Raw genomic sequence first — 24,401 nt, 5'->3', positions numbered from 1 at the left:
TCTCAATATCTATTTTTGCAGCCGTTCACTGTCTTTCCTGCAGCTATGTGAGAATAAACAGTGGCGGTGTGCAGGCTAGGTGATATATTCACACTGACTACTTTGTCCCCGTCTTCTTCTAATGGATTTTTCTCTCCCTAATTCATCATCTGCAGTGCATCTAAAGGTTAAAACCATCACTTTGAAGTCAAGTAATCACGAGGCACAAGACCGTGTCAAGAATGTGCAGAAAAAAAAGAGTGATAACCAAAAACTGAGGAATCTGACCTACTTTTCTCTCACCTGTTCCATCAGCATTGAACTGCTTCTTTTTCTTTGCTTCTATTAACCACAAGATGGCAGAATGGGTTAACCTTAGAGGTGCTTCAGTCTGCAAAAAATCAAGTCTGCTGTTCATGTCCACAGAGCTGACACAGGCATATTTAGAGCATGCACCATTATACTGCATTCTCATTAAACCGGCATTCTCAGTTTTTTATTGGCACAGTATCAGAACAGTGAAAGTAGTATCAAATGCACATTTACACGCTAGCATTTATTGGGTGTTTGTGTGTTTGAGTGTGATCAGCTGGTGAATATCAACTTCAATATTTCCATTCCTGAAACAAATATGCGGCTAATTAGCTTCTTAATGTTGTAGATTGTACACCAGCCTTGCCTGCCAGTGAGATTGTGTGCAGACAGTGTTGTTTGTCAGAGCTTTGACACCAAAAATTGGTGTGAGTGAACCAAAAAACTACAAGCTGCAGATTAAAAAGCTAAAGTCTGATAATTCTCCTTGGGTTCATCTCAGTTCATATTGCATGAATTCATTTTATGGGGCTTTAAAAGGCTAACTGATACTCAGTCATCATATGCTTTTATCTTTGACATGCTGCTGATTAGGTGCCATTAATCTACAAGTATTCTGCCAAAAATTAAATCCCCAATAATGTGTCTGATGCTTGAGGCAGGTTTGTAACAGTGCTTTCTTTTTCTCTAGATAATTCCACCTAAATTCTTGAGTTCCTGGCAGTCTTGGGCTTGTCATCAAAATGCATTTGTTCCAGTTGTCTTATTAAGTGCTATGTTCTCCATTTCAGATACAATTTCTTCCCCTTCAGTTTTTTGTGGTCTATTTTTTCTTGGCGTTATCAGAGAATTATTAAGACCAAATGCTGATCCTAAAGAAAAATCTGTTTCCTGCATCACCTCGTTGTGTGGTGGTTAATTCTGGTTCTTAAACTAGCCTCCTGGATTTTAAAAATTTATACATAAGCAACAGGTGACTTCCTGTACATTGCATGTCTGCGTACACCAGACTGTGACAGATGGGGTAATGAGCAAGCGACCAGATGCAGTGCTCTACTCTGACAGAGGAAGTGACACTTCTAAATATGAGCTGTTTTCGCACAATAACCACATGCACTTAGTGTGCATGTATCAGTGACATGAAGTGAGATCTCAGGACAGGAATCAGTGGCGGAAATGCATTAGGCCTCTTCAAGCTTTACCGGATCTGCCGGTAGATCAGTATCAAGCTGATATCAAATAAATACAGAGCAAGTATTGCCAAAGCCAATAGCCTATGTAGGGGAGAACAGTGAGTCATGGTAAGATAAATCACTATTAATTTGAACAATTTTGAACACAAAGATAAATCACTTTCGTTTTTACTTGCCACAGTTATTAGCTAATGCAACAAATCACGCCTTTCCATCAAATATCGATACTATCGATCTATCAGCCCACCCGTAGTGCTCACAGCTAGATCAGATCACTTTAAAACGGATGTTCCCTCTTATCAAAGAGAGTCATAGAGTGTAAAAAACATATCTAAAACTACCAGTTTAGAGCCATCTGGAACCATATTTATTACAGCCTATTATATATATATTTTGATGATATGGCGTATTTTTACATTATATTATAAAACATCACAGCTATTTTAATGTGATGCAAACAACTATGGACCAGATTTTCAGAAAAGGCAAACTAGTGCGCTCAGGTGTGGTTGGTTTTATGCGATAAATACAAAAGTCGCAGCCAGTTTTTCCCAGTATCCAGTGCAAAAAATAAGGTATGCTCTTTCACTGCGAAATTAACATTAAATTGGCGTGTCGCAAACGACAGTAACTCAGTTTGCATACTCCTCCCAGAAATACATATACGACAGGGTGAGTCGCAAGGGTTTCCGAGTTCCCACCTCTTACACGTAATGCCCCCTCTCTGTTTATGCAGCCTCTTACCAGTAGAGGGCGCCAGAGGTGATGAGCCTTGGTGGGTACCTCTCCTCTCTACAGAAATTCCCCGCTCTGGTTGAAATGACATCACCGTCTCCTCCCACCAACCAGACTCCGGAGCCGCTGCATACACAGATCGTTTATTCACAAAAAGATGGTTCACTCGATCTTTGACAGGTTTTGACCTGTGGGACGCTTTTAAGCCGAAACATGTTCCGGTCATTGAAATAAAATGAATGAAAAGTATTTCATACATGTGACCCAGTTATTAGTCTTTCATCCCAGAGCGAGCCTACTTTCTGGGAAGCTCCAATTGACATTGTTTTTACCCCACGGGTTAAAGTTCACACCATTCAATAGAAACTTTGAAAATTTAGACAATTAAGCAATTTCGACTCAAAATGTAAACCGTTCTCTTCTTCAAATGTAAAGATATGTCTTCCAATCTTTCAGAAATCCTCATTTTATACAATAGTAACCAAATATTTTTGGCGTTTGAGCTTTTGGAAAAACCAAGAAATTAATAAAGAAAGTAATAAGCTCATCATTTCGGTTTAAAGGTAACTGTTGTGTACCTGATACTCCCTTTATTTTCCTCCATGTACACTGTAGTGGGAAGTGCATAGTATGCTGATTGCCCTAGCTTGTGAAGCACTGTGAGTGACATCATCTCCAGAAAAACAGCCTTTTAATGGGATTACTGATTAGATGACTTGCATTAGCTTTTCATAAATATGATGAATCTAGTGGTAATCAAACACAGCGAATATAACTGCATAGAAACAAACCAAAAGCAGACAACCACTTTGTTGCTTAATTTCATACTTTAATGACATAAACTATTGGCATATAATTTTACATTGCACTAATTATTAACCACACCTGAGATTTGTAAACTAGTGGCACAGGTATGTAGGATGGCAAAGCTGGGGTAGTGGTTGGTGATGTTCAGAAGTGGTCCAGTGGACCGGGATAAAATGCAGTACATACATTTACAGGTCTTAGGAGATCAGATGTGTGTTGACTTTGGTGAGCTATTAACTTTTCTTCCAGTGATTTACTTTCTTTGTTTTTCTGTTTAGAGTGTAACATGCTGACATTGGTTGAAGTATCAAAGGTAGAATGTTGACTTAATAAAATTAAGCCTACCTGCTAAGTATTAATTACTAATTAATTATGAAGGAAGTAGTAATGTGCGAATATTTTCACTGTTTATATGCTGGGTGCTGCTCTTTCCATCTAATTCTAAGAGTTCACTTTTCCAATGCAGTTTCAGGAAACTTGGTCAGAGTGGACCCTCCTTCTTTTATCCCACCCATCTTTGCTCTGGAGAAGCTCACCGCTCGATCCGCCCCTAAATGGTCGAAACTGCCCTCCACGTCGTGCCTTGCCATCTCATTGGTCTAGACAGACGTCAATCAGTGGATTATCCTTGTCGGGGTAGGTTGATTACGGTCTGCGGCGCTGAGCTGAGCGGTGCTGGGAGAAAACAGTGCATTTAAAACCGCCCAGGGAAGACACCGCATTTACGAGCGGAGTTTTGTTTTTTTGCTGCCTCCCTCCTCCTCGGCCCCGTTTCAGTCTGTCCGGTCCAGAATGAGTCGTTCGAGAGGAATGCAGCACCGGCTTACCTGAGCAAGTGGACACCTTTTCTTTGAAATCCATTTCCAGACACTTATTCAGCTCTGTCTCCCCCCCCCCCCCCTCTTTTGAAATTTAATTTTAATTGGATGTCTTGTTGTGTTACTGCTGCTGCCTTGTGTGTCTGCCTGAGTGTTTTCCTTTGCAAAGAAAAACGAGGTTATGTAGGTAGGGATTTCTCTCGGATCCATCTCCGCCCTGTTGTTTTCATGTTGTAATTGGATTTTCTATCATTTACAACAGCAAAAGCAGCACCAGAACAACAGGTTTTCTCCCTCCATCATCATCATCTCGTTCCTCTTTCCTCCTGCTGTCCCAATCGTTTATTCTTTTGCCGGGTGGTGGTGGTGCAGAAGATGGGATTACCTGCCCTGGAATTCAGCGACTGCTACCTGGACAGTCCACAGTTCAGGGAGAGACTCAAGTCTCACGAACTAGAGCTGGACAAAACCAACAAGTTCATCAAAGAGCTGATTAAAGACAGCAAGGCTCTGATCCAGGCTTTGAAAAGTAAGTGGAGGTTGGAAGGGGCGTGAGTGTGTGAGACTGATAAAATGTGTGCGAGGAGGTTGCAGTTGACAGTTATATGTGATGTCCCTAATTATTGAAATAAAGGGGAAAACAGCCAAATCTGGTTCATGTGGGCTTGATAGAATCACAAGGATTGAGAGGTGAGAAGCCCCCAGGTGTGAAAGTCTCAGTTTCATTGGATTCATGTGAAAGGCTTACACTCTGCTTTGTGTGTGTGTGTGTGTGTGTGTGTGTTTCTGATAAGGCATGCTGAGAGGCTAGGCGGGTGAATTTGACTGATCACAGTGCATAGTGTCCTCTCATGTTGTCAGCACATTTGTTCCCATTAGCTACATTGTGAGGTGTTTACAGTGAGCGAGGGGGTGTGCACTGTGTTTCATCTACATTGATATCTGCTGCTGTTCATCTGATGGGATTTGAGGCTGTGATATGCTACAAACGTTGGCCTTTAATCTAAAAACAAAAGCCTTTATTTTACATTAAAATTTTTATTGTAGAAAGGCATAAAAATCAGAGTGGGATTGAACGGAATATGACTTTTAGGTGTGGTGGTAAAATATTTCTGTTTCTCTATAGGTCAAACTTAGATCAGCATTACAGGCCAAGTGTGTTTATGCATGCACGGAAATGGGCTCAGTGGTTCTCACACATATTTACAAGAGAAATGATGAGGAATAAGCAAACATTAATGCATGACGTGAACGACAAAGAAGGTTGGAAAATGCATGCTAGTGTATACATTTAATGGCAAGGTTTATCTAATGTGTATTCTTCAAAAGCAAGAAGATATGAATTTGAATAATAGCAAATGTCCAACATTCAAATGTTAATCTTATCATCCTAATCAGGGCAGCTCCTATCACATAACACTGGGTGAACCATGACTACTAACCTTAAACAAAACATTAATGTGTAACTTTTATGCATAACTTTACTTCAGTGAACCACGGTTCAGCTAAGGCTAAGCATAATCCCACCTCCCTAGTAAAAGATTAAACTAATAGTTTTTTCCATGCAAAAATATGAAATCCAAGGCTTTCACTTTTGGTAGGGAGTCACGAGCACCTCAGAGGCTGTGACAGCACTTCCTGCTTCGGTAGTGTAAAGTTCATTCTTGTGCCTACACAGTTTTCATCAGCATGTGCAAAGATAAACAAGTGCCATTAAAGACTTGCTGTGTCTTTAATAGTCCTGTCAGTACTATTCAAGTCTAACTTTTTATTGCGCCTTTTAAGTCTGCATTGATATAAAGTTCATGACGGGCAGGGCTCAAAATGACGTGCAGTAAGGAGGGAAGATTTGGTGGTCAGTATTACTGTGGTATGTTCTAGAGGCTGGTCCAAATGTCTGCACTGACCAGCATGAAATCTTATTCTGGCATAAACTTTAACAAATGAACACATTCAGAATTTGTGATGTCATGGTTCAACTATACTAAAATTCACAGTTAGCAGCTGTTTTTACTCAGTGTAGTTTGCTTGCATACAGTCTTGAGCCACCCCAGATTTCTTTATATCTTCCTAAGAAAATGGGAAATGGGTGCAGAGATTTCATTGAAACATGTGCAAAGATACATGGAAATCCAGTGTCCAAGGCAAAAACAGAGTTTTTACAATTGTAATGAGCATGACGGTCGATGTCAGGTAAGATCAACTTTAATTCTTTAACACAGCCGGAACTCTCTTAGGTAACATTTCATGTTACCTCAGTCATCTTCATGAATAGTTCTCCAAGCATCTTGAAGGACATTCAAAGCTCGTCTGTGGACGTTGGCTGAATTTTGCTCTCTTCACTGTTGAGATGATCCCACACTGAGGTGAGGGCTCTGGGGAAACCAATCTATGATTGATAGGAAAATAAATCAAAGACCACTGGTTCGTAAGACACGATTTTCAGATGCTGCTCATCTGCTATAGATGTGTGTATATTTAGACCTGCCGCTTCTTCTTTTGTCCTCCGCTTGTTTCCTCAATTCTTTTTAAGGACACATTAAACAACGTGCTGTGTTATGCCAGTTTCCCAGTAGCTCTTTGGGAATCCCCTTGTTGGTGCAAAAGCACTGTTTAATGCATGTTCTCTGTAATGGACATTTGTTTTTAGTCTATATCTTTTGACTTATTTCAGGTACCCTATTACGTCCTGATGTACTACGTAGAGGACCTCCTGGGCTTTCCAGTGATATCTCCTGTATTTGGGTTACCTCTTTTAGATCCAAAGAAAAAAACGTTTAATGGGAAGATTCTTTTTTCCTCGGTTCTCAGGAGGATACAGTGCTAAAATTCTTCTGTAATACTACTACTACTACTAATGATGATAATAATAATAATAAAGATAATAATTTATCAACAAAATCATGTTCAAAGTGATCGTGGGCGATCGTGGCTCAAAGAGTTGGCAGTTCGTCTTGTAACCGGAAGGTTGCCGGTTCGAGCCCCGGCTCGGACAGTCTCTGTCGTTGTGTCCTTGGGCAAGACACTTCACCTGCTGCCTACTGGTGATGGCCAGAGGGGCCGATGGCGCGATTATGGCAGCCTCGCTTCTGTCAGTCTGCCCCAGGGCAGCTGTGGCTACAACTGTAGCTTGCCTCCACCAGTGTGTGAATGGGAGAGTGAATGAATAGTGGAATTGTACAGCGCTTTGAGGGCCCCGAAAAGCGCTATATAAAATGCAATCCATTATTAATAAAGTGCTTTGAAATAAGTCACATTGCTTTTGTGTGAAAACGGCGTTAGAGCAAAGTGAGATCAAGACCTTGAAGCATTACAGAGAAAAGCCAGTGTTCTCTGCTGCTGTTATGCATGACAACAATGTGGAGACAGCCAGGACTGTTTGAGGTGTGGGGAAAGAAAAGAAAGAAAAGTAATGAGCAACAACAAACAATAAACACAGAGTAGCTTGGTTACCTGGAGCCAGAGATCCCTGCAGATAAATGGAAGGAAAGGGACAGCGGGAAGGAAAAAGCATGAACTACAAGAGAGAGAAGTAGAGCAGGGCGATATGGCCAAAAATATTTATCACGATATATATTTGAAAATTTGCGATAACGATATAACCGACGATATAATTGATGCGAGACAAAATACAACTCCACAACATTACTAGCGCAAAAAGACAACCTTCCATTTATTTTCACTTAAACAAGAAGCTGTTTTTTATGTACATTAAAGCTTTATAAAAATGTAACAGTGCAAATGCAAATTCCTTGCTGAAAGTTTAACCAAAAGGCATTTCCAGTAGAAATGGGCTGACATATCCTGAGCATAACCATGTATAATATCCACTGAAGTTAAAAAGAGGTGCTTTGCAACATTAAACTGCAGTGTGCAGTACGCATTTTTCGGACCATAAGGTGCACAGGATTATAAGGCACATTAAGCGAAACAAAGCAGTCAGATAAATCAAACTTTATTAAACTCATTCTTCTTGCTTCCTCCACTTCTGTACCATTGATTCATTAATGTTGAATTCTCTGGCAGCTGCTCTATTCCCATGTTGTTGCAGTATATTAATGACTAACCTTGTATTGTGGATGGATTATCTCAGTTGTTCTCCTGACTGAAGTTTGGTCCGTTTACAGCATCCTGCCATGCGATTGCATTTGTCTCTAACCATGAAGAACCTTCACGTTAACTTTTATAAGTGGAAAAGTGTTAGTGTTCGTCCTCCAGCTTCACTGTTTATGTTATGCTAACATAGCTGTGTCGCTAGCGATCACGTAGCACTTCATTATATACCAGCTAGCCCAACTTCAGTAACCCTACAAACGTCACTGCTGTTTAGTTTCCTGTCTTCATTTATGTTGGAAGTGATAGCAGAGCTGTACGTTTGATTTTTTTCAGAAATCTCTCAGTCAGAACATATCATGCTTAGGTAACTAGCGAAACTAGCGAGCTAACTTCCGCTAACTTCCTGCTAACTTCTAACTCCGTTAAATGTAATAACTTTTGTTTTCATGGATGCCTGGAAGTTAAACTTTATAGTTACACCTGGTTAAGCAGCAATGCTGATTGTTTTATTAAAGATGAAAGAATTTAGACAGTTTTTAACTCTAAGTGATGCTGCAGTGTTGTTTGACCTGAAGAATACAGAGAGTTTAGGACCCAGATTACTCCCAGATTTAAGAGCATCTTAGTCCGACAAATATGACAATAACAACGGCCGCTTGCATGTTCTGCAAAAAAATGTGCTTTGTTGTGTATCTGACGGACAAACACCAAACCAGTTCCACATCACGGAAGTTGCACCATTTTTACAAACCAATTCTGGTTCATCTGTTTCACTCAACAATCGGCCATGTGCGTATGAAAACAAAGGCACTGCGCACGCGCGTTTTATTCCCATTTTATCGCGATATTTCATTTTCCTATCGTTGCCTAACATTATACCGGTATTACCGTGAACGGTATAATATGGCCCAGCCCTAGAGAGAAGACACAAAAAAACCTGCTTGATGGCGCGAGATGGGTAAGTTCAAAAGCGTCCAGTAAATCAAAAGCTTTTGGGGGTATGTTTTTGAAATTTTCATGGATATTTAGCTCCCAATCAAGTTTAGCCTATCACATCTACAAATGGCAATAAGAATTAGTTCTCAAAAGTTTCTCCGTTTCTGTTTTGTCTAATGAACTGATAAAAGTCGTCGTTTGGAGGTCAAACCTTTACCAATGTTGCTGCTGCAGCGGTATAATGACAAAGTTAACTGTAATTTCATTTGAATTTGATTGTGTGATGGGAAATTAAACTGTTGAGCATTAACAATTTTCATAATACAGGCAGTATTTGACCATGATTCTGGTTTCTAGAAATGATAGAATGTCATGCAAGAATGAATGAAACTATGACTGGCACTCCAGAACTGGATAATACCACAGAGATGAGTTAAGTACTTTGAAAGTGACTCCAAAATTTGGTTTAACCATATGTGAAATCATCTCTTTGGCTAAAGCTTAGTAGATTATTGTATTCAACAACATATTCAGTGGTGTGCCGATGCTAAGATGACCAGTAGTAATGTGTTTAACAAAATCTGTTATGATGGTACTGGAAAAAGTCTTCCAAATTCCTCTGGGGAATGAACCCCAGTTATTGAATTACGAGTTAAGAGGAACTCAGGCATGCTATGGCTGCTTTTGTGCATGACCAAATTGGAAGTTGTGTCACTTGGAGACTGAAACAGAGGTCTGTTTCCTCCTGGGAGATGTTGCTGAAGAACTGTTGATGCAGCAGGAAGATGGCATGTTTGTCCAACGTGTCTTCCATGGGGAAGATCCTCATTGCTCATTAAAGAGAGGGCCAGAGTGCACAAACAGTATATCCATTGCCCGTTTGTTGTCGTGAGCCGAGTTGAACCAGTCTCTGAAGTTGGTCATTGATAAATTGTCAAAAATTCTTGGCTACAACTTAACACCACAAAAGACATCATGATGGACCTTCTTGCTCTGTTAGGTAAATTGTTTGGATTACTTGGCCTCGCTGTTGCAGTACAGAGTGATCCTTGCAGTCAGCAAACCACAAACAGGGATGAAGCTTGAACATGCTTGTTCAAAGTAGTTTATTATTTACACTGTTCAGATAGGACAGAACCTGCAAAGGGCAGATGTTCCACTCTGCTAAATATACCTTTTTTAACAGCAAACTAGCCCAATTCTCTTTCACGACAAAGCGCTGGTCAGCTGATGTGTGGCTACGAAGACAATTCTGCTTTTGTCCAATGTGGGATCCAGAAATCAGACGGCGTGACCTGATTCACTAAGGCCGGGATGAGAGAGGGAGATGTTGTTGCGTGTTCTGTGCCATTGTAGCAGGGTGCTGGCAAATAAAGAGCAAGTCAGCAAATTTTTTGAGTTAATCTTTGTATACCTGCGCTGTGCTGCGTCATGTGCTTTTGAATCCGTTGCAACAGGTCTGTAATATCTAACAGCATGTCAGAGTCCTCTTTGCAGTTACATAAGTAACTGTCTGCGCACACGCACCTCCACCTCCTCGGCTTTTCTGTAAACAGTGAGGGGGATGTGTGACTGTCCCGGGAAGCCCCTAAGGTTTAGCTGGTTACAGTTTGCTGCTGTTTGCCTGGGGTAGCCTGACAGCTTTCACTTGTGTTTTTATTATGACAGTTTTAACCTTGGGCTTACTGTAAAATATGCCTGTTCCTGTCACTTTTTTATTTTCAGTTGAGTAGAGTTCGTCATGTGATGAGACTGGTGAGTTAAACATGTGGGTCCTCTGACCCACATGTTTAACTCACCAGTCTATGTAATGTTTTTGTCAAGGTTCTGTTTCTTTTAACTTTGACAGCAGTTACAGTGAAGCAAAACTGTTTTGCCTGCTATATCCTGAAATCCCCTTTCTGCACAGTCCATTTGTACGCCACCATGCCCACGATATCTACCATGTCAAAAGGTCAATCTGACTGGCACGTTGTGAGGCCTGTAGAAAGGACTTTCTGACTTCTTGCAAACTAAAAGTGTGCTTATGACCATATCTCACTTTTGGCCAGACACAATGTTGGTGATGCTATTTTGGGTGACCAAACAGAAACTGTGGCGGTTTTATATACCTTCCTCTGCTCCAGATATACTCATGTTTAGACTTTATACCTTCTTTTCCAGCAGCATTCATATTGGAAGCCTTGTCAAGCATTTCCTGTAAGAACTGGCTTAATTCCCCCAAACATATAAACGTAGTGGGGGGATTTTACTGTATTTTCTTTTTTGCCCTAGTCAATAAACTTCCACATTAATAAAGTAGAGGTAGAGCAGAACAAAACAGCAAAGCTTAACACTGGACTGGAATGACAATGTCTTTATTTTTTCTGCATTTATTTTTTTATTATTCTTCCCAAATTGTTTTTCATTTTTACAGTCTCCAGATTTGATATGTAATTGCTCATCACATAGTCATCATATTATTTACCAAAAAACAAATGTTGCTTGCAGAGGTGCCATCGCCACTGTTGCAAATTAACAGCAGCTTCATCCTGTTTGAGGGTAACAGACTGGCTTGTGTAGCAATTACAGATGTAGACACATTCAGACCAAAGCCTGTACACATGCAAACGCACACAAACTGTGTTTTAGTATAGACTCTGACAGCCACAAACCCTCACTTGAATAAGTAGTTTTGAAGCGTGCACAAACGTGGGACGTGAGATGAACATGCGCATGAGCAGATGCCCATGTGTGCGCACACGCAGATGTTGATGCGATTGCGTGTGTTAGCCAGATGTCATTTTAGGGTCGACCTAGCTTGTTATTACTGAGGCTGTAGAAATGTTTGGCTCTCTGCTCCACCTCTAACATGACACGGCTCAATCAGCCAAGAAAATCGTAATTACCAGCTAAGCGTTCACTGGAGCTCCAAAGGAAACGAGGCAGCATGCTCAGACGCTTGCATGACAGCAACATGTGATTTTTGCAATGTTTTCAGCTAAAAGTGTGTCTCAAGATTCAGAGTTGTGACTTCTATTATCTGTTGTGATACTTGATCATTTTTTGTTTCACATCTTAAATGTGTAAATATAACTCAGTGATTTAGTTCTGGTATTAACACTATTGATTGAAAACATACTATGCAAGTGTTTTGATTTGTAATAGCCTTATCTTGGTTCTTGTGATAAGCTAAAAGGTCTAGTTGTTTTTGGAACCTGTCTAAGACACATAATGAGAAAACTGCTGTAATTATTGTAACCAGTTAAAGACAAAGGACCTGTATTGAACCTAACATGACCACCCCAACAATTCACCATTGCTTTTACCCAATACTGTTTCACAGTTATAACTGCTGTTTATGTTTCAGTTATTTAAACAATGCTTCAGCCTGTAATTATATTCCAGTTTGGAGTCTCGGAGCTCAATTGTGACAATTTTTAAACAATCTGGCCATAGTCTTTGTAGATTAGCCACTAATGTGTGTTTTGGTTTGATTTATTTATTTATTTTTGGCCCAAGCCCCACAGGTTGTTTTTCTTTCTAGGTACTATCCCAACTTTCTCTCTGTGTTAGACCTCAGTCACATAATCCTGGGGATCAGTCAACGACTCCCTGTCCACCAATGGTCACAAGTGAAATGTGTCGAGTGAGTGAGGGCTCTCGCTGGGTGAACCTGGGTGTAAGGGTGCTACACCAAAAACCTCCTGATGATTGATTTTGTTGGTAGCAGATTGTTTTAGTGGATGTCACAGATTCATCAGCAAACAATTTACTTGCCAAGCAGTACTGAAACTTGGAAAAAGTGTGCTGCTAGCCAGAAATGGAGAGTGTGTCTTCAAAATCTAACTTCTACCTTATTACAGCCACTAACACACTTGAAAAGATGAGGCTTTTACTTTGGAAGAAAATAGTCTCGGTTTCTGGTTTTCACACTTCCTACATCCACTCTACAAGCACTTGGTGACTGCTTGTAGATGAATTGCATGAATTTGTATTGTGCCCAATGCAAACTACAGGCGATCACAGCAGTCTGCTAGTGACATCACCATATACCTCTTTTTGTGAACACTTTTCTCTACAGACCAGTGATCACCAGGAGGTCAACGACTGGTCTCTAGACCTGTGTGACTGAGGCCTTCACTTGGATATGTTCTAGCCTCCCCTTGAACCCTATACTGGTTCCAGTGGTAAATGGACTGAGTCTTATATAGTACTTTTTTACTTGAGCACTCAAAACGTTTTATACAACATGCCTTATTCACCCATTCACACATCAGAGAGTTACTTGTGGTATCTTGCCGAAGGATGAAGCATGAAGAATGGAGCAGCCAATCAGCCACTGAACCACCAACCTTGCATTCAGTAGATGACCTACTCTACCTACTGATCGATAGCCATCCTGTAAGGCCACACATTATGTATGTGGTTACTGTATATAATAAGACAAATTATAACACCCACAGTTTTTTGTGAATTGAGTAGAAAGCAGCTTGCTGATGTATTATAACAGCAAGCCCCCCAACAAAAAGCTCAACGCTCTTAGAATATTTTCTGGTGACTACTCAGTGTGTATATAACTGTTTTAGTCTGATGGTTTATGAATATGATATGTTAAAATCAGACTGTCGTGCAGGCGTGGATGTGCAGAAAAGGACAGCATGACATCCATACAGATAATGTTCCTTAACCATGCATGCCAGGTTGCACATGTTGAGAATATGGACATAGTGCATTCTTTAAGTATGAGGTCTGTGTGTAATATACATGTTGTTTAGTTGGATTTACACTTTTGATGAGATGTTGCTACCAGACGGATGATAAAGATGCCAGGAGGACAAACTGTGCTCCTTTACAACCCAGAAACGAGGGACAAAGAAGTGAATCGTGTTTGATTTTCATGTGATTTTCAATCACTAAGTAACTGAGAATTTTAAAATTTTGTTGGAGTGTAAGGAAAGTTCAGGCATCTGCATAAGTTAGTGTAGCTATGGCTTTACAAGGACCCCTGTCTCTGTTGTAGTTTGGACACAAATGGCTGAATAGTAAAATTTTTGATGACCACAGTATTTTAACTGTGATTGTTATAATGTGCAGACCAGGTTTAGCCAGTAAAACAATGCCAGAGCTGGGTCTGTAGAAGAAATAGTTGATGGCTAAATTTTATTAAAGTAAATTTACTCCCTAAGAATTACAGCTACACGGACATGTTGTAGTAAACCTGTAATGCTTCCTGGCTGCAAAAATATTGTGTGTGCATATATTAAAGGCTAACTAAAATCACAAGCATATTGTTCAGGCATGTGTGCTTAGCTGCATGCTGTCTGTTACTGGTTTAAAAACAGGCTTTCCACCCATTAGGGCCATCTTGATAATGGCTTTCTTTTCAAGCATTTACTCTGACTTCAAATTGACCTTTAACTGTCATTGGCAACCTCACAAATAGGCTGCTGGCTAAGTGAATGTGTAAATGTCCCAGAGGAGAAGAAGAAGAAGAAGAAGCAGGAGTTCCCTGAAGCTCTGAGACCGCCTGTTAATGGCGGGAATATTATGCTTCTACTCCATGTGGCTGTTCTGTATAAAAAGCCTTTTAGCCAGCAGTCTGTGTAGTGACAGAGCCAATTCAGCTCCCACTGTGATGCTGTTGCATTTGGTGCCACACCCCTCTGGTTCTTTAACACCGGCACGCTATGTAAAATCACACACTTTGGTGCCATCGCGCTGGCTTGGTGCGTTTAAGTGTAAACATGCAATTGCGCTGTAAAGCTAGCTGTTCTTAAAGGTAAAATCTGTGAGTGGAAAAGGCTTCATTCTTCTTCTCACATTACCTTCTTTCTTTTTTCCGTAGCCACCCACTGTGTTCTTGGTTAGTAACAACAGGGGTAATGGCGGTTATTCAGTAGTTCAGCTGTCAACTATTCTGATGGATGAGGGTTATACGCACACACAAGTGCACACCACACCATAACTAATTCTCAATTATGGCACGACTGAACCTTTCTTTCTTTCTTCTTCTTTTTAACATCCAGAGCAAAAGAAGAGTTTGTGCTGGGAGGCAAATGAAAGAACCAGTACGTAAGGAGGAAAGGAGGTGGGGGGTGCGGTTGTGTTTCACACTGTTTAAAAGCTAACATGACCTTTTTTTTTTTTTTTTTTCTTTCAAAAGTGTCTATAGAGGAGCCTCTGGCTTGGTGAAACAAAAGAGTAGAAAAAGAAATGTGTGAAAAAGAGTAAAAAATGGAGACAGAAAAGAGAGGCGTTTCACTCCTCTGCATATGTCGCATAAGAACAAAGATGATACAGTTACGTGTGCATGCATGCAGTTATATTCTAACTGTGCACCCTGTACATCGTGTGTGTTTCCTATTAGAGGCACATTTCTGCTTGCAGAAGATTTGTATGCATACAGTAAACGTGTGTGTGTGTGTGTGTTTCCACCGTAGCACAGCACAGTGGGGGCTGGGGGTCTTCCTCTATCTGTGACGTAGCATGGATGAAAAGGAAATTAGGGCACGACACAGCCCTGCTATTTTGCTATTGTTGTCTTGCATTGACGCTGGATGGAGACAGTCTGAGACACACACATGCATACACATTTGTACACACAAGAAGAAATTTAAAGGTTGTGTAAATTAAAAAAAATGTCTAGTGGGTATGATGTATGTAAGGCAAAAAGGATTTCATAATCTCTATCTTTTTGTCAGACCAGCGGTCATTGCTTCATAATTGTGAAGCAATAATTGTGGTCAGTAATTTGTGATGGATATGTTTTAATGCGCACGAAAAGATATCCATCTCACATTGTGTATTTATTGCACATTAGCATTGAACTAGCATAATGATGATTAGCATAATCATGATGAAGGAACTGACCTCCCAGTCCATTTTTTCCTTCAGTGGGCTGGTTTCAGTCATTATGCAAATGTACTGTTTATAAGATTTGGGGAAACCTGCAGTCAGCTGAGACTGAAGAAGTCACTTGGATGAGTGACGAAACGTTTCTCCCACTGAAAACGCTACAACCAGATGAACAGAATCAACTTTTGGAGAAGCATTCATGTTGCAGTATAATAAATATCCTCATTAAAAATCTAGTAGGGTCGTATCAGGTCATTTAAATGTAAAATGGTAAATGGCCTATATTTGTATAGTGCTTTACTAGTCCCTAAGGACCCCAAAGCGCTTTACACATCCAGTTATCCACCCATTCACACACAGGTGATGGCAGCTACATTGTAGCCACAGCCACCCTGGGGCGCACTGACAGAGGCGAGGCTGCCAAACACTGGCGCCACCGGGCCCTCTGACCACCACCAGTAGGCAACGGGTGAAGTGTCTTGCCCAAGGACACAACGACTGAGACTGTCCAAACCGGGGCTCGAACCGGCAACCTTCTGATTAGAAGGCGAACTCCCAACTCTTGAGCAACGATCGCCCCGCAATCGTGACAAAGACAAGCGATTTGAAGCAGAAATGGCTTGTTTATCTATATCAGTTTTAAATTGGCGTTACTACTGCTGCCCTGTCATCTGATTAATTGAAACTTTGACGTGGAGTATTTGGATTCAGAATCAATTAGAATCCGAATACTTGTCCAGTATTCAAGCTGGACGAAGGCTTGTAAATATTTTAGCTTATGGTTATTCAGTTACATTGCTTGGCAGCAATACAGTAACTCAACCCCTCGATGTAGTGAGTACTTGTGTGTTGTGATAATTCTGACTTTTTGTTTTTGGTTCATCTTCCACGTCCAGTATAGGCTCAATAGATGCATACAGATCAGGATGACATATTTCCTTTTGTCTCTGTGGTTGCGTCTACTCGCAAATTCACACATTTGACCATATATTAATGTAGAGGCAGTCTTCACGAGGTGTGAAGCATGCATAAAAATAAAAATGCCGTTTCTCTTTTTCGTTATCTGTTCCTTGCCCTGTTAAACCTAAAATGATTCAGTAAGAATTTATAGTCACAATGTAGAGATACAAAGAGAAGTCACTCAAGGAACTGAAAAAGGAACTGCAAAGCAACAAGTTCGTTTGTTGCTCTCATGCCATGGTTAGAAATGCACAAAACCCATCATGAATTAATTATAGTTGATCGTTCATGAAACTGTAAAGAGGAAGTGGGATTTGCACATAAATGTAAATTTAAAAAAAGCTTACAACTCTTGCACTCCTCACAACCCATACATCATTCTCTGACACGTACAGTGAGTTAATTGCAGAACCGATGCATGTGGTGAGTGTTTGCATATGCATGAAGTCATGTGTGTCAATGATAGAGGCTCCCTATCTGCTTAGCCACAAAGTTGATGTTTTGTTTACGGGAACTACTGAAATAATTTAAAGGCATCTTGCACTACTTTAACCTAAATAAACCTAACCATTGCTGCGAAATACTGTATAAGTTCTTCTTTTTTTCTCCCTTTTTGCAACATACTTTGACTGAAATACACTTAAAACCAAGTTGTACAACCTATTGTTACTCTGCTAAATGAGTTGGTTACACTGTTTGTAATCCCCTGAAGCTCATCTTCTCTTCTTTCCAAAACCTTTTGAATTTTCTTTCTTGCACAAACAGTAAAGGTGTTCTGGTCATTTAAAAAGGGCTTGTATGAGGGGTTTTAATCACGGTGGTGGGACGGTGATGATTTAGGTTTGTTTTACAGCCACAGGACCTGGACCCTGACAATGAGTCAACCATGAACTCTTGTGTATATAAGACTGTCAGATAGCTAAAGCGTTGCCAAAACTGGACAATGATCCCAACAAAACAGCTGACAAAGAAAAGAATCAAGGTGATACATTGTCCCAAAGTCCAAATCTCAACCAGATTGAGAATATTTATTTATGCATCTCAAACTTTAAGTGATGTTTCAAAAAAAGAGTGAGACTCAACCTTTTGAGAGACTCGTGAAAGTCATAAACAGTAGCTGCTGCTGGTGTTTTATAAGCTGCTGAATCATGTGGTATGCTTTCATGGTGTACACGAAAGTACATGGTGGGTTACTGTCATGTTTTTGTTTTTACATGACATATTGTCATTATGTATGTAGTATTCAGTAATTCTTGCTTTCATAAACAAAATACTTACTTGGGAAAGCAAAACTGATATTTTTTCTTTGCTATTTAAGTTTTAATATTAAAGTGCAGGAAAATATGGGGGAATAAAATGTGTAGAGCACTTACAACTTTTTGCTGACTCCTGACTATACTTTGGATCTTTACAGCTGCATGGAGGAAATGCCATTTTAACAAGAGAAAGCGATATGTTCATTAACCTTAGGACTCGTTTCTCTGCGTAAAGCAAATGAATCCAGCTGCCATTAGTGGAAAACTCACTTGCAATCCAATAAAAACCAACTTGATTAAAGAACGTTTTTGAATTTGGCTTCAGTTTCTTCATGCTTCTGCAGGTGTAGTAGCAGTCTGCCTTTTTCTCCCTTAAAGGCAGTAAGCTATCTATCAACTTTAAGAAAAATGCTGCTTAAAGGGTAAACGTGATGTGTACATTTAACCGGCTCTACATTCACGTTTTCACATTGGTGTACTCTAAAGATCATAAAACACCCGGAATCGAGCAGGAAGTGAGAAGGGAAGCTGAACTCTCAGGAATGCTCTTTTACTTTCTGTACTCGGATAACTGATTGCTGCTGTTCGGTCATAAAAGAGACAGCTGCATTTTTCACAGCTGTTTAAAAATTTACTTTTACTGCAAGAGATTACGGGAGCAAATTGTTTAATTGCAACTATCGAAGGTGATGTTGGTGAATGGCTGTACCTGACAACCCACCTTTCTGAGTGATGTTGCACATTTAGCGAAAGGATTCATGTTGAACCAGGATTTTTATAGTCAATTTACACCCTGCAAAACTGTTAACATACCACTGGCTACAAGTCTGAAGACTTTACTGAGAATTTTAATAAAGAAACACGTTAGAAATGTCATCCGTGCGAGTGTGCTGGGTCTGGCTCTCTATAAAGTGTCACGTGTGAAGGTTAGGTTGGAAAATGTGCTTCAGTGCAGTAATTCCCAGATACTTAAGTTATGGAGTAATAGTAATGGGTATCTGCGACCCTAAAGGAATGTAACATGGTGGAATTTAGTGAGATTTATTTACCCCCAGCAAACCTCTTTAAAGTCAATTTGCAGTTTAAGGTTTTTATTTCTTAGCCTGGAGCGCTGAACCGTCATATCCAAATTCACCATGTCTGTGATAATGTCCTTTAAACTCAGCCTGCGGTGGAGAAAAGGTGTTGCTCACAGTTGATACACCTTTCAAAGAGGATCCTCAGGCCTCTGTAGCCGATGCCCAGACTTGCATATTCAGCAGGATGGTGTTTTTTTTTTTTAACCTTCTGACATATTAAGATCTGTCTGGGAACACTTGCAGAAGCAAGAAGACAGATGTGGCTTAAATGAGATAAATGCACAAATGCATCAACACACACGCCTTCTCTTGCTGACACATGTTGTTAATAAAACCGTCTATTTTGCCTTCACATCAAAGCCCTTGAAATGAGTCAGAACAAAAGGAGAGAGGAGCCTTTGTTGCATGTCACAGCTGGAGTGTGGTTGGACTCTATCCTCTCTTTCCAGGGAACTGTGAGTCCGGAGGTTGTGAGGTTAAAGCAGGTGGTTGCCGTGTCCAGAAGTGCAGATGCTGCCTTTCATACAGGAGAGAACGCTTCCTCTTTCTCGTGTGTAATGTGGAGTCTTTTTCAGGTTAATCGAGTTTCGGTTGAAAGCCTTTTTGCAGGGAGTTTGGTATCCAGCTGCCGCCGTAATTTGAGATCAGTGGTTGTATTTTAATAGTTGCTAAAGTATTACTTACTGAACGAGGTGTAAATCCGACTGACTTTTTCATTTCGTGGCCACATCTTACTAAAACTGAGAAGTGAATCTTTTCCACAAAAATGGTTTTAATATATCACAATGCAACACAGCCTCAGAAAGCATTGGTGAAACTGTGTCTCCTCCTCTCTGTTATTCCTGTCATTCCAGTATGAATGTGGCAAGCTGGGGCATGTGTCTGAAGCTGTAAAAAGACATCTCTACTGCAGATACTCTAAGTGATCTACAAGATGACAGAAAGCCTTGAGGGGGGCATGCCAAGATAAGATAACTGTTGAATTAGTGAAGATTGTCTTTCCAAAACTCTTTGAGGGGAGACCCTAAAACTTGTGGGATTTCTCCTCCTGAGCTCTTATTGTTTTAACCTAAATTCTATCTGTTTCACATTTCACTAGGTTTTATGCTTATGATGTATGACTGCACTTCTCCGAAAGGCTGATATTTCATTTTGGCCTATTTTTATGGAATGGCGAATTCAGAATTCAAACTCTTCAACTTTGTATCCTCAGTGACTTCCTTACTAGCGCTGAAATCACACCCTTCCTTCCCCTTGTGGCTTCTTTTACCAGAGTGAGATTTATCAGCTCTCTCTGGTCACACATTTTTGGTTTTGATAAAGAATTTAAATGTAGTGTTAAAACAGGCCGCGAGTAACTTGTGTCATGTCAACATCCAGCTTGCCACCTTTAAAAATGCTCTTAATTTCAGCTTAATCTGCTAAGAGAAGAAATGATTAATGAAAAATGAATCTAACGTTTAAGGAAGAGCTTCCAAAACAATGATTTCTTCTTTCTGCTTCCAAATCTTCTTTCTCCTGCGTTACATTTTTTTTTTTTTAAGGTGAAAGTTTTTGATCATTGTATTGTAAATATATTAATCCCATCCTTCGTCATCCTCTTCTTTTTCTCATCCTCATGTCCTTCCTCATTTCCTTTCATCAGCCTGACATGGAAATGACTATTCGCCTTCTTCCTTCCTCCATCGTCTCTTACTCTGTTTCCCTCTGTGTAGTTACCCTGTTTTGTGTTGAGACATTGTGAAATGGCGTGGCGGATGAGTGAAGGAGTGTGTTTTAAATGAGGTGCAGGAGCCTTTAAGTGTCTCCATCACTCCCATTGTTTCATTTTGTACCACAACAGCAATGTCTGCTTTCTTGGCCCGGCTTTATGGTGCCATTTTTGCCAGAACCTGTGTTATTTTTATAAAAACTAGACATGAGCAAACCCCCACTGTGCTGAAGTAATCACACTGGGCATCAGTCCGATGCAAACACGGGAGACTTCTGTAATGCCATGACTACTGGCAGTCTTAAAAAACACATACTAGAATCTATAGTAGTAAAAATACATGAAAATACAGTATATAAGACAAAAACAGAGTTTGTATAGTTCTAACCTGCTTGAAAGTCAATATTTGATATGTCTACCTTTATTCTTAAACACAGCCCAACTCTCTTAGATAAGCTTTGTTGTAATTTCTTTAAGCAGCTTTCAGGAATGGTTTTCCAGGCTGCTTGAAAGACATTTAAAGCTCTTCTCTGGATATTGGCTGCCATGTTTTTTCTGTTATTTGTCAAGATGATCCCACACTGCTTTAATACTGTTGATGTGCAAGTTTTCAGCTAATAGCCCTTTGGAGATCACCTCACTGGTGCATATGTCTGTGTTCTGGCTCTCAGTCATCCAAGTCATGATATTAGTCAAAAGAGCTCAAAAAAGAAAGCAGCTTGAGTTGTTCAAGTTGGTGGAAAACAAGAAAAGTCGGTCACCTTCTTTTTCAAGCCCTTAAGACTTGTTGGTACAAAAATCCTATTTTTATGTCTGTCAAACTATGTTTACTTTGAGATTTTTCATAGATGCAGCTAAAGAAACGGAAACAATGATGCGTTTTTTCTATTTTTTTGGAGAGACTGCTATTAAGAAAGTGGAACTCATACTTTGAGTTAGGTGCCTTTTTGATGCTTGAATAGGTCAGTGTTAAGTGGCTTAAACTCAGAAAATCAGTCAAAAAAAAACAACAACTTTAAAAGGTCTCCAGAAAGCCTGAAGAACTATTGCTTAAGAATACTTAAAAGATCACAAGCCAGTTTGGCTCATTGGAAGAAAAAGTGAAGAAAACTGGGTTGGGTCAAGAATTTTGCACATTACTGTGTGTATGAAACTGTGACTGGAACATCAAATGTCTAATCACACGTATCCAGACATTTGTTTTTAAAGTAATGCTCACAGATACAGGCCACATGTGTTAGTGAGCCAACAGATTAGGTTGGACTTTTGGGGTTAGCGTCTTTGCCAGTGTTGCACTTAGTAGGTGGGAATTGAACCAGCAACCCTGTGATTAGTGGACTGTACTTTTTGGTTTTCCAACCCACCAGATTTAGCTTGAGATGAATGCAAAACAGTCCTAAAAAGGAACAGATGCGCTGAATTATTGAACACAATGCAGTGACCCGAGCTGAGGTGTGGCCTTTCTGTAACTATTGCTGTGCTGTCTTGTGAGAGTCAGCAGGCGCAGATATGAAAGCAGAAGGAAAAGGGAGATGATCAAATAAAGATTTATAGAAGTTTTGCTATATTTTATTTATGGTGAAAGAGATGGTTTGCATGTTTAGAGTCAGCATAGTTGTCCCACTGTATGATCAGAAGGAATCAGGAGAACAGCCAGACTTGATGCAAGCGTATGCAAAGTCAGTGGAAGAAGCCAAAGTTTCAGGTTTCAAGGCTGTCAGATAGACCCATCGTAGTGAAAACCAAGATACAGATGTGTTGTGTTTTTAAAAAGCCTTTTGTGTACCACATCATTGCACTGTTAAGTCTAATGTTCTGTGAAACAAAAGAGTGTTTGTTTTGCATTGAAAGATGTTTTTATGACTCAGAAGAGGCCACCTGTAGTGATGAGCTTTTTTTTTTTTTTTATGTCATTTTTTTGTATTATTGTCTTGTTCCTTTGCATGTTAATCACATTCGTCTCACCCACCCTTGTAGGTTTTTCCAGTAAATCTGATACATGGTGTCTTCCTAGCACATGACGCCAGCTGACTAACAGGAAAGGATAGTGGGTTAGGTTGATGTAAAAGAAGAAGAAAAAGAATTCCATAGTCTTTGTGTGGTTGTTATTAATTAAGATGAAATGATGAAATACAGGTCAACAGAATATACTCCAAGACATGCATCCTGCACTTGTTTAGAGCGTCGTTTGTGGGTGGAAGGAAGTGTGCTACGCCTCAACTTCCAGCGCCTTTTCCCCCCCATCCAGTTAAGGCAATTTATGCATGTAATGCAACAAACCTAATATATTATCTCGCTCACTCACTTTACCTCTTAATGGTGTTTAGTATGCAGAACACCGAAGGCACACATTTTAATTTCACTTTGACTGTGTGTGTATGAGTCTACGAGACAGGAGCGCGTGCAGGGGTGGGCTGAGACTTCCCAGAGCCAACCCAAGCAAACCACAGTCCCCTGGCATGGTGAGCGAGGGTGTGCGTGTGTGCGTGCATGTCCATTAAACCGAGTGTGTGTCTGCATTCAGCTCCGGTCTGTTTTGTCCTCCAGAAATAACCTCCCGCTAAGAATATTTAATCCCCAGGTTACCGCTCTTCTCCATCTCGCTCTTTATCTCACCCTCACACATTTGATATACATATTTTACACACTCGTCCACACACGTGCAAGGCTAAGTGGGCTGGGGGTCTCCTGGTGTACAGCCGGCCAAAACTCTTTGGCTTAGTGGGGGTAATCTGGTTGGTGAGTATTGCTTTACTCTGTCTGGGTGTAAAGTGGTATTGGCTTGATTTAATGTCTGGCTCTCGCTCTAGAGGAGAGTGAGATTACACTGTTTGATATTTAAATATTTTATAATATATTTATTTAAATCTTTTTTTTAAGGATTTTTTTAGAGCACTTTTGGTCTTTAACAGATTTTGTGGGGCTGATGGGACTGAGGGTCAGGATGTCAAGACTAATGCTCAAAAACTGAAGGGTTAGGGTGATGTAGGTGGAAGAGGATTGAGTATGGCAGGCTGGGATTAATGCCCATCTCAGCAGGAAATTGTAGTAAACACAGCTTTTTGGGTAGTTTGGTTGATGATGATGGCAGAAGGGTGTGGGGGAAGGGGTTGATTAAGCTGGTCGACCAACTGTATATTTCAGTATGATGGTTGACTCATGAATTTTGACTTAATGCAATGCAACATCCATTCAAGGCCGCACTTCAGGCGAATGACTCATTGGGGTTCAATATGATCTTTGCACTATTAGCTCTACTTAACCTGAAATGGAAAGCTGAAAGGCAGCTATATATATAGATATATCTCAAATAAGCATTTTAGTCTACCATATTTAATGTGCTTGTGTGCATTTTTCTAACCGCTACATCAACTGATTATTGCAATACCAAAGAATACCAGTTGTATTTAATTAGGGTTTATTTATATGCTGTCATATATAATCATTTATATCTTTAATTATGGCTGTGTGAGTGCCATTTAAAGCTCGATTTGAAAGTCTTACTCTTATTAGGTGATATGCATGCAGCAAATGGGACAGAAATTGTACTTTTTTTGCTTTTTTTGTAAATAATAGACCTTAAATTATGAGTTTCATTGATTCCCATTGTCATCTAGATATGTTAAATACCTCTGAGCATTTAGAAATATATTCTAGGAAGCAGTACATAAGCATGGGTCTTCAGCACTGTACCAACACTTATGAGTTCTGAAAGCATCTGT

At 40.1% G+C, this 24,401-nt stretch overlaps 1 protein-coding gene across 4 annotated transcripts in view; it reads left to right on the top strand.

The window, feature by feature from the left end:
- Positions 1–3,656: 3,656 nt before the first annotated feature.
- Positions 3,657–24,401, top strand: part of LOC101480767 (rho GTPase-activating protein 26) — an 88,153-nt gene continuing 67,408 nt past the window's right edge. The window contains exons 1-2 of one of the 4 annotated variants that reach the window (XM_076889335.1): positions 3,657–3,857; positions 4,217–4,373. In XM_076889335.1, the coding sequence (XP_076745450.1) occupies positions 4,220–4,373 (154 nt within the window). In that variant the 5' untranslated portion in view covers positions 3,657–3,857; positions 4,217–4,219. Of the gene's footprint in view, positions 3,858–3,904; positions 4,032–4,106; positions 4,374–24,401 lie in introns of those variants that run through there. The other 3 variants (XM_004550345.5, XM_004550344.6, XM_004550343.6) reach the window with 3 other exon arrangements.

This window comes from Maylandia zebra, linkage group LG10 (assembly GCF_041146795.1).
Source record: "Maylandia zebra isolate NMK-2024a linkage group LG10, Mzebra_GT3a, whole genome shotgun sequence".
Classification (NCBI taxonomy): Eukaryota; Metazoa; Chordata; class Actinopteri; order Cichliformes; family Cichlidae; genus Maylandia; species Maylandia zebra.
The sequence above is the reverse complement of the archived record's forward strand: the minus strand, read 5'-3'. Positions and strand labels throughout refer to the sequence as shown.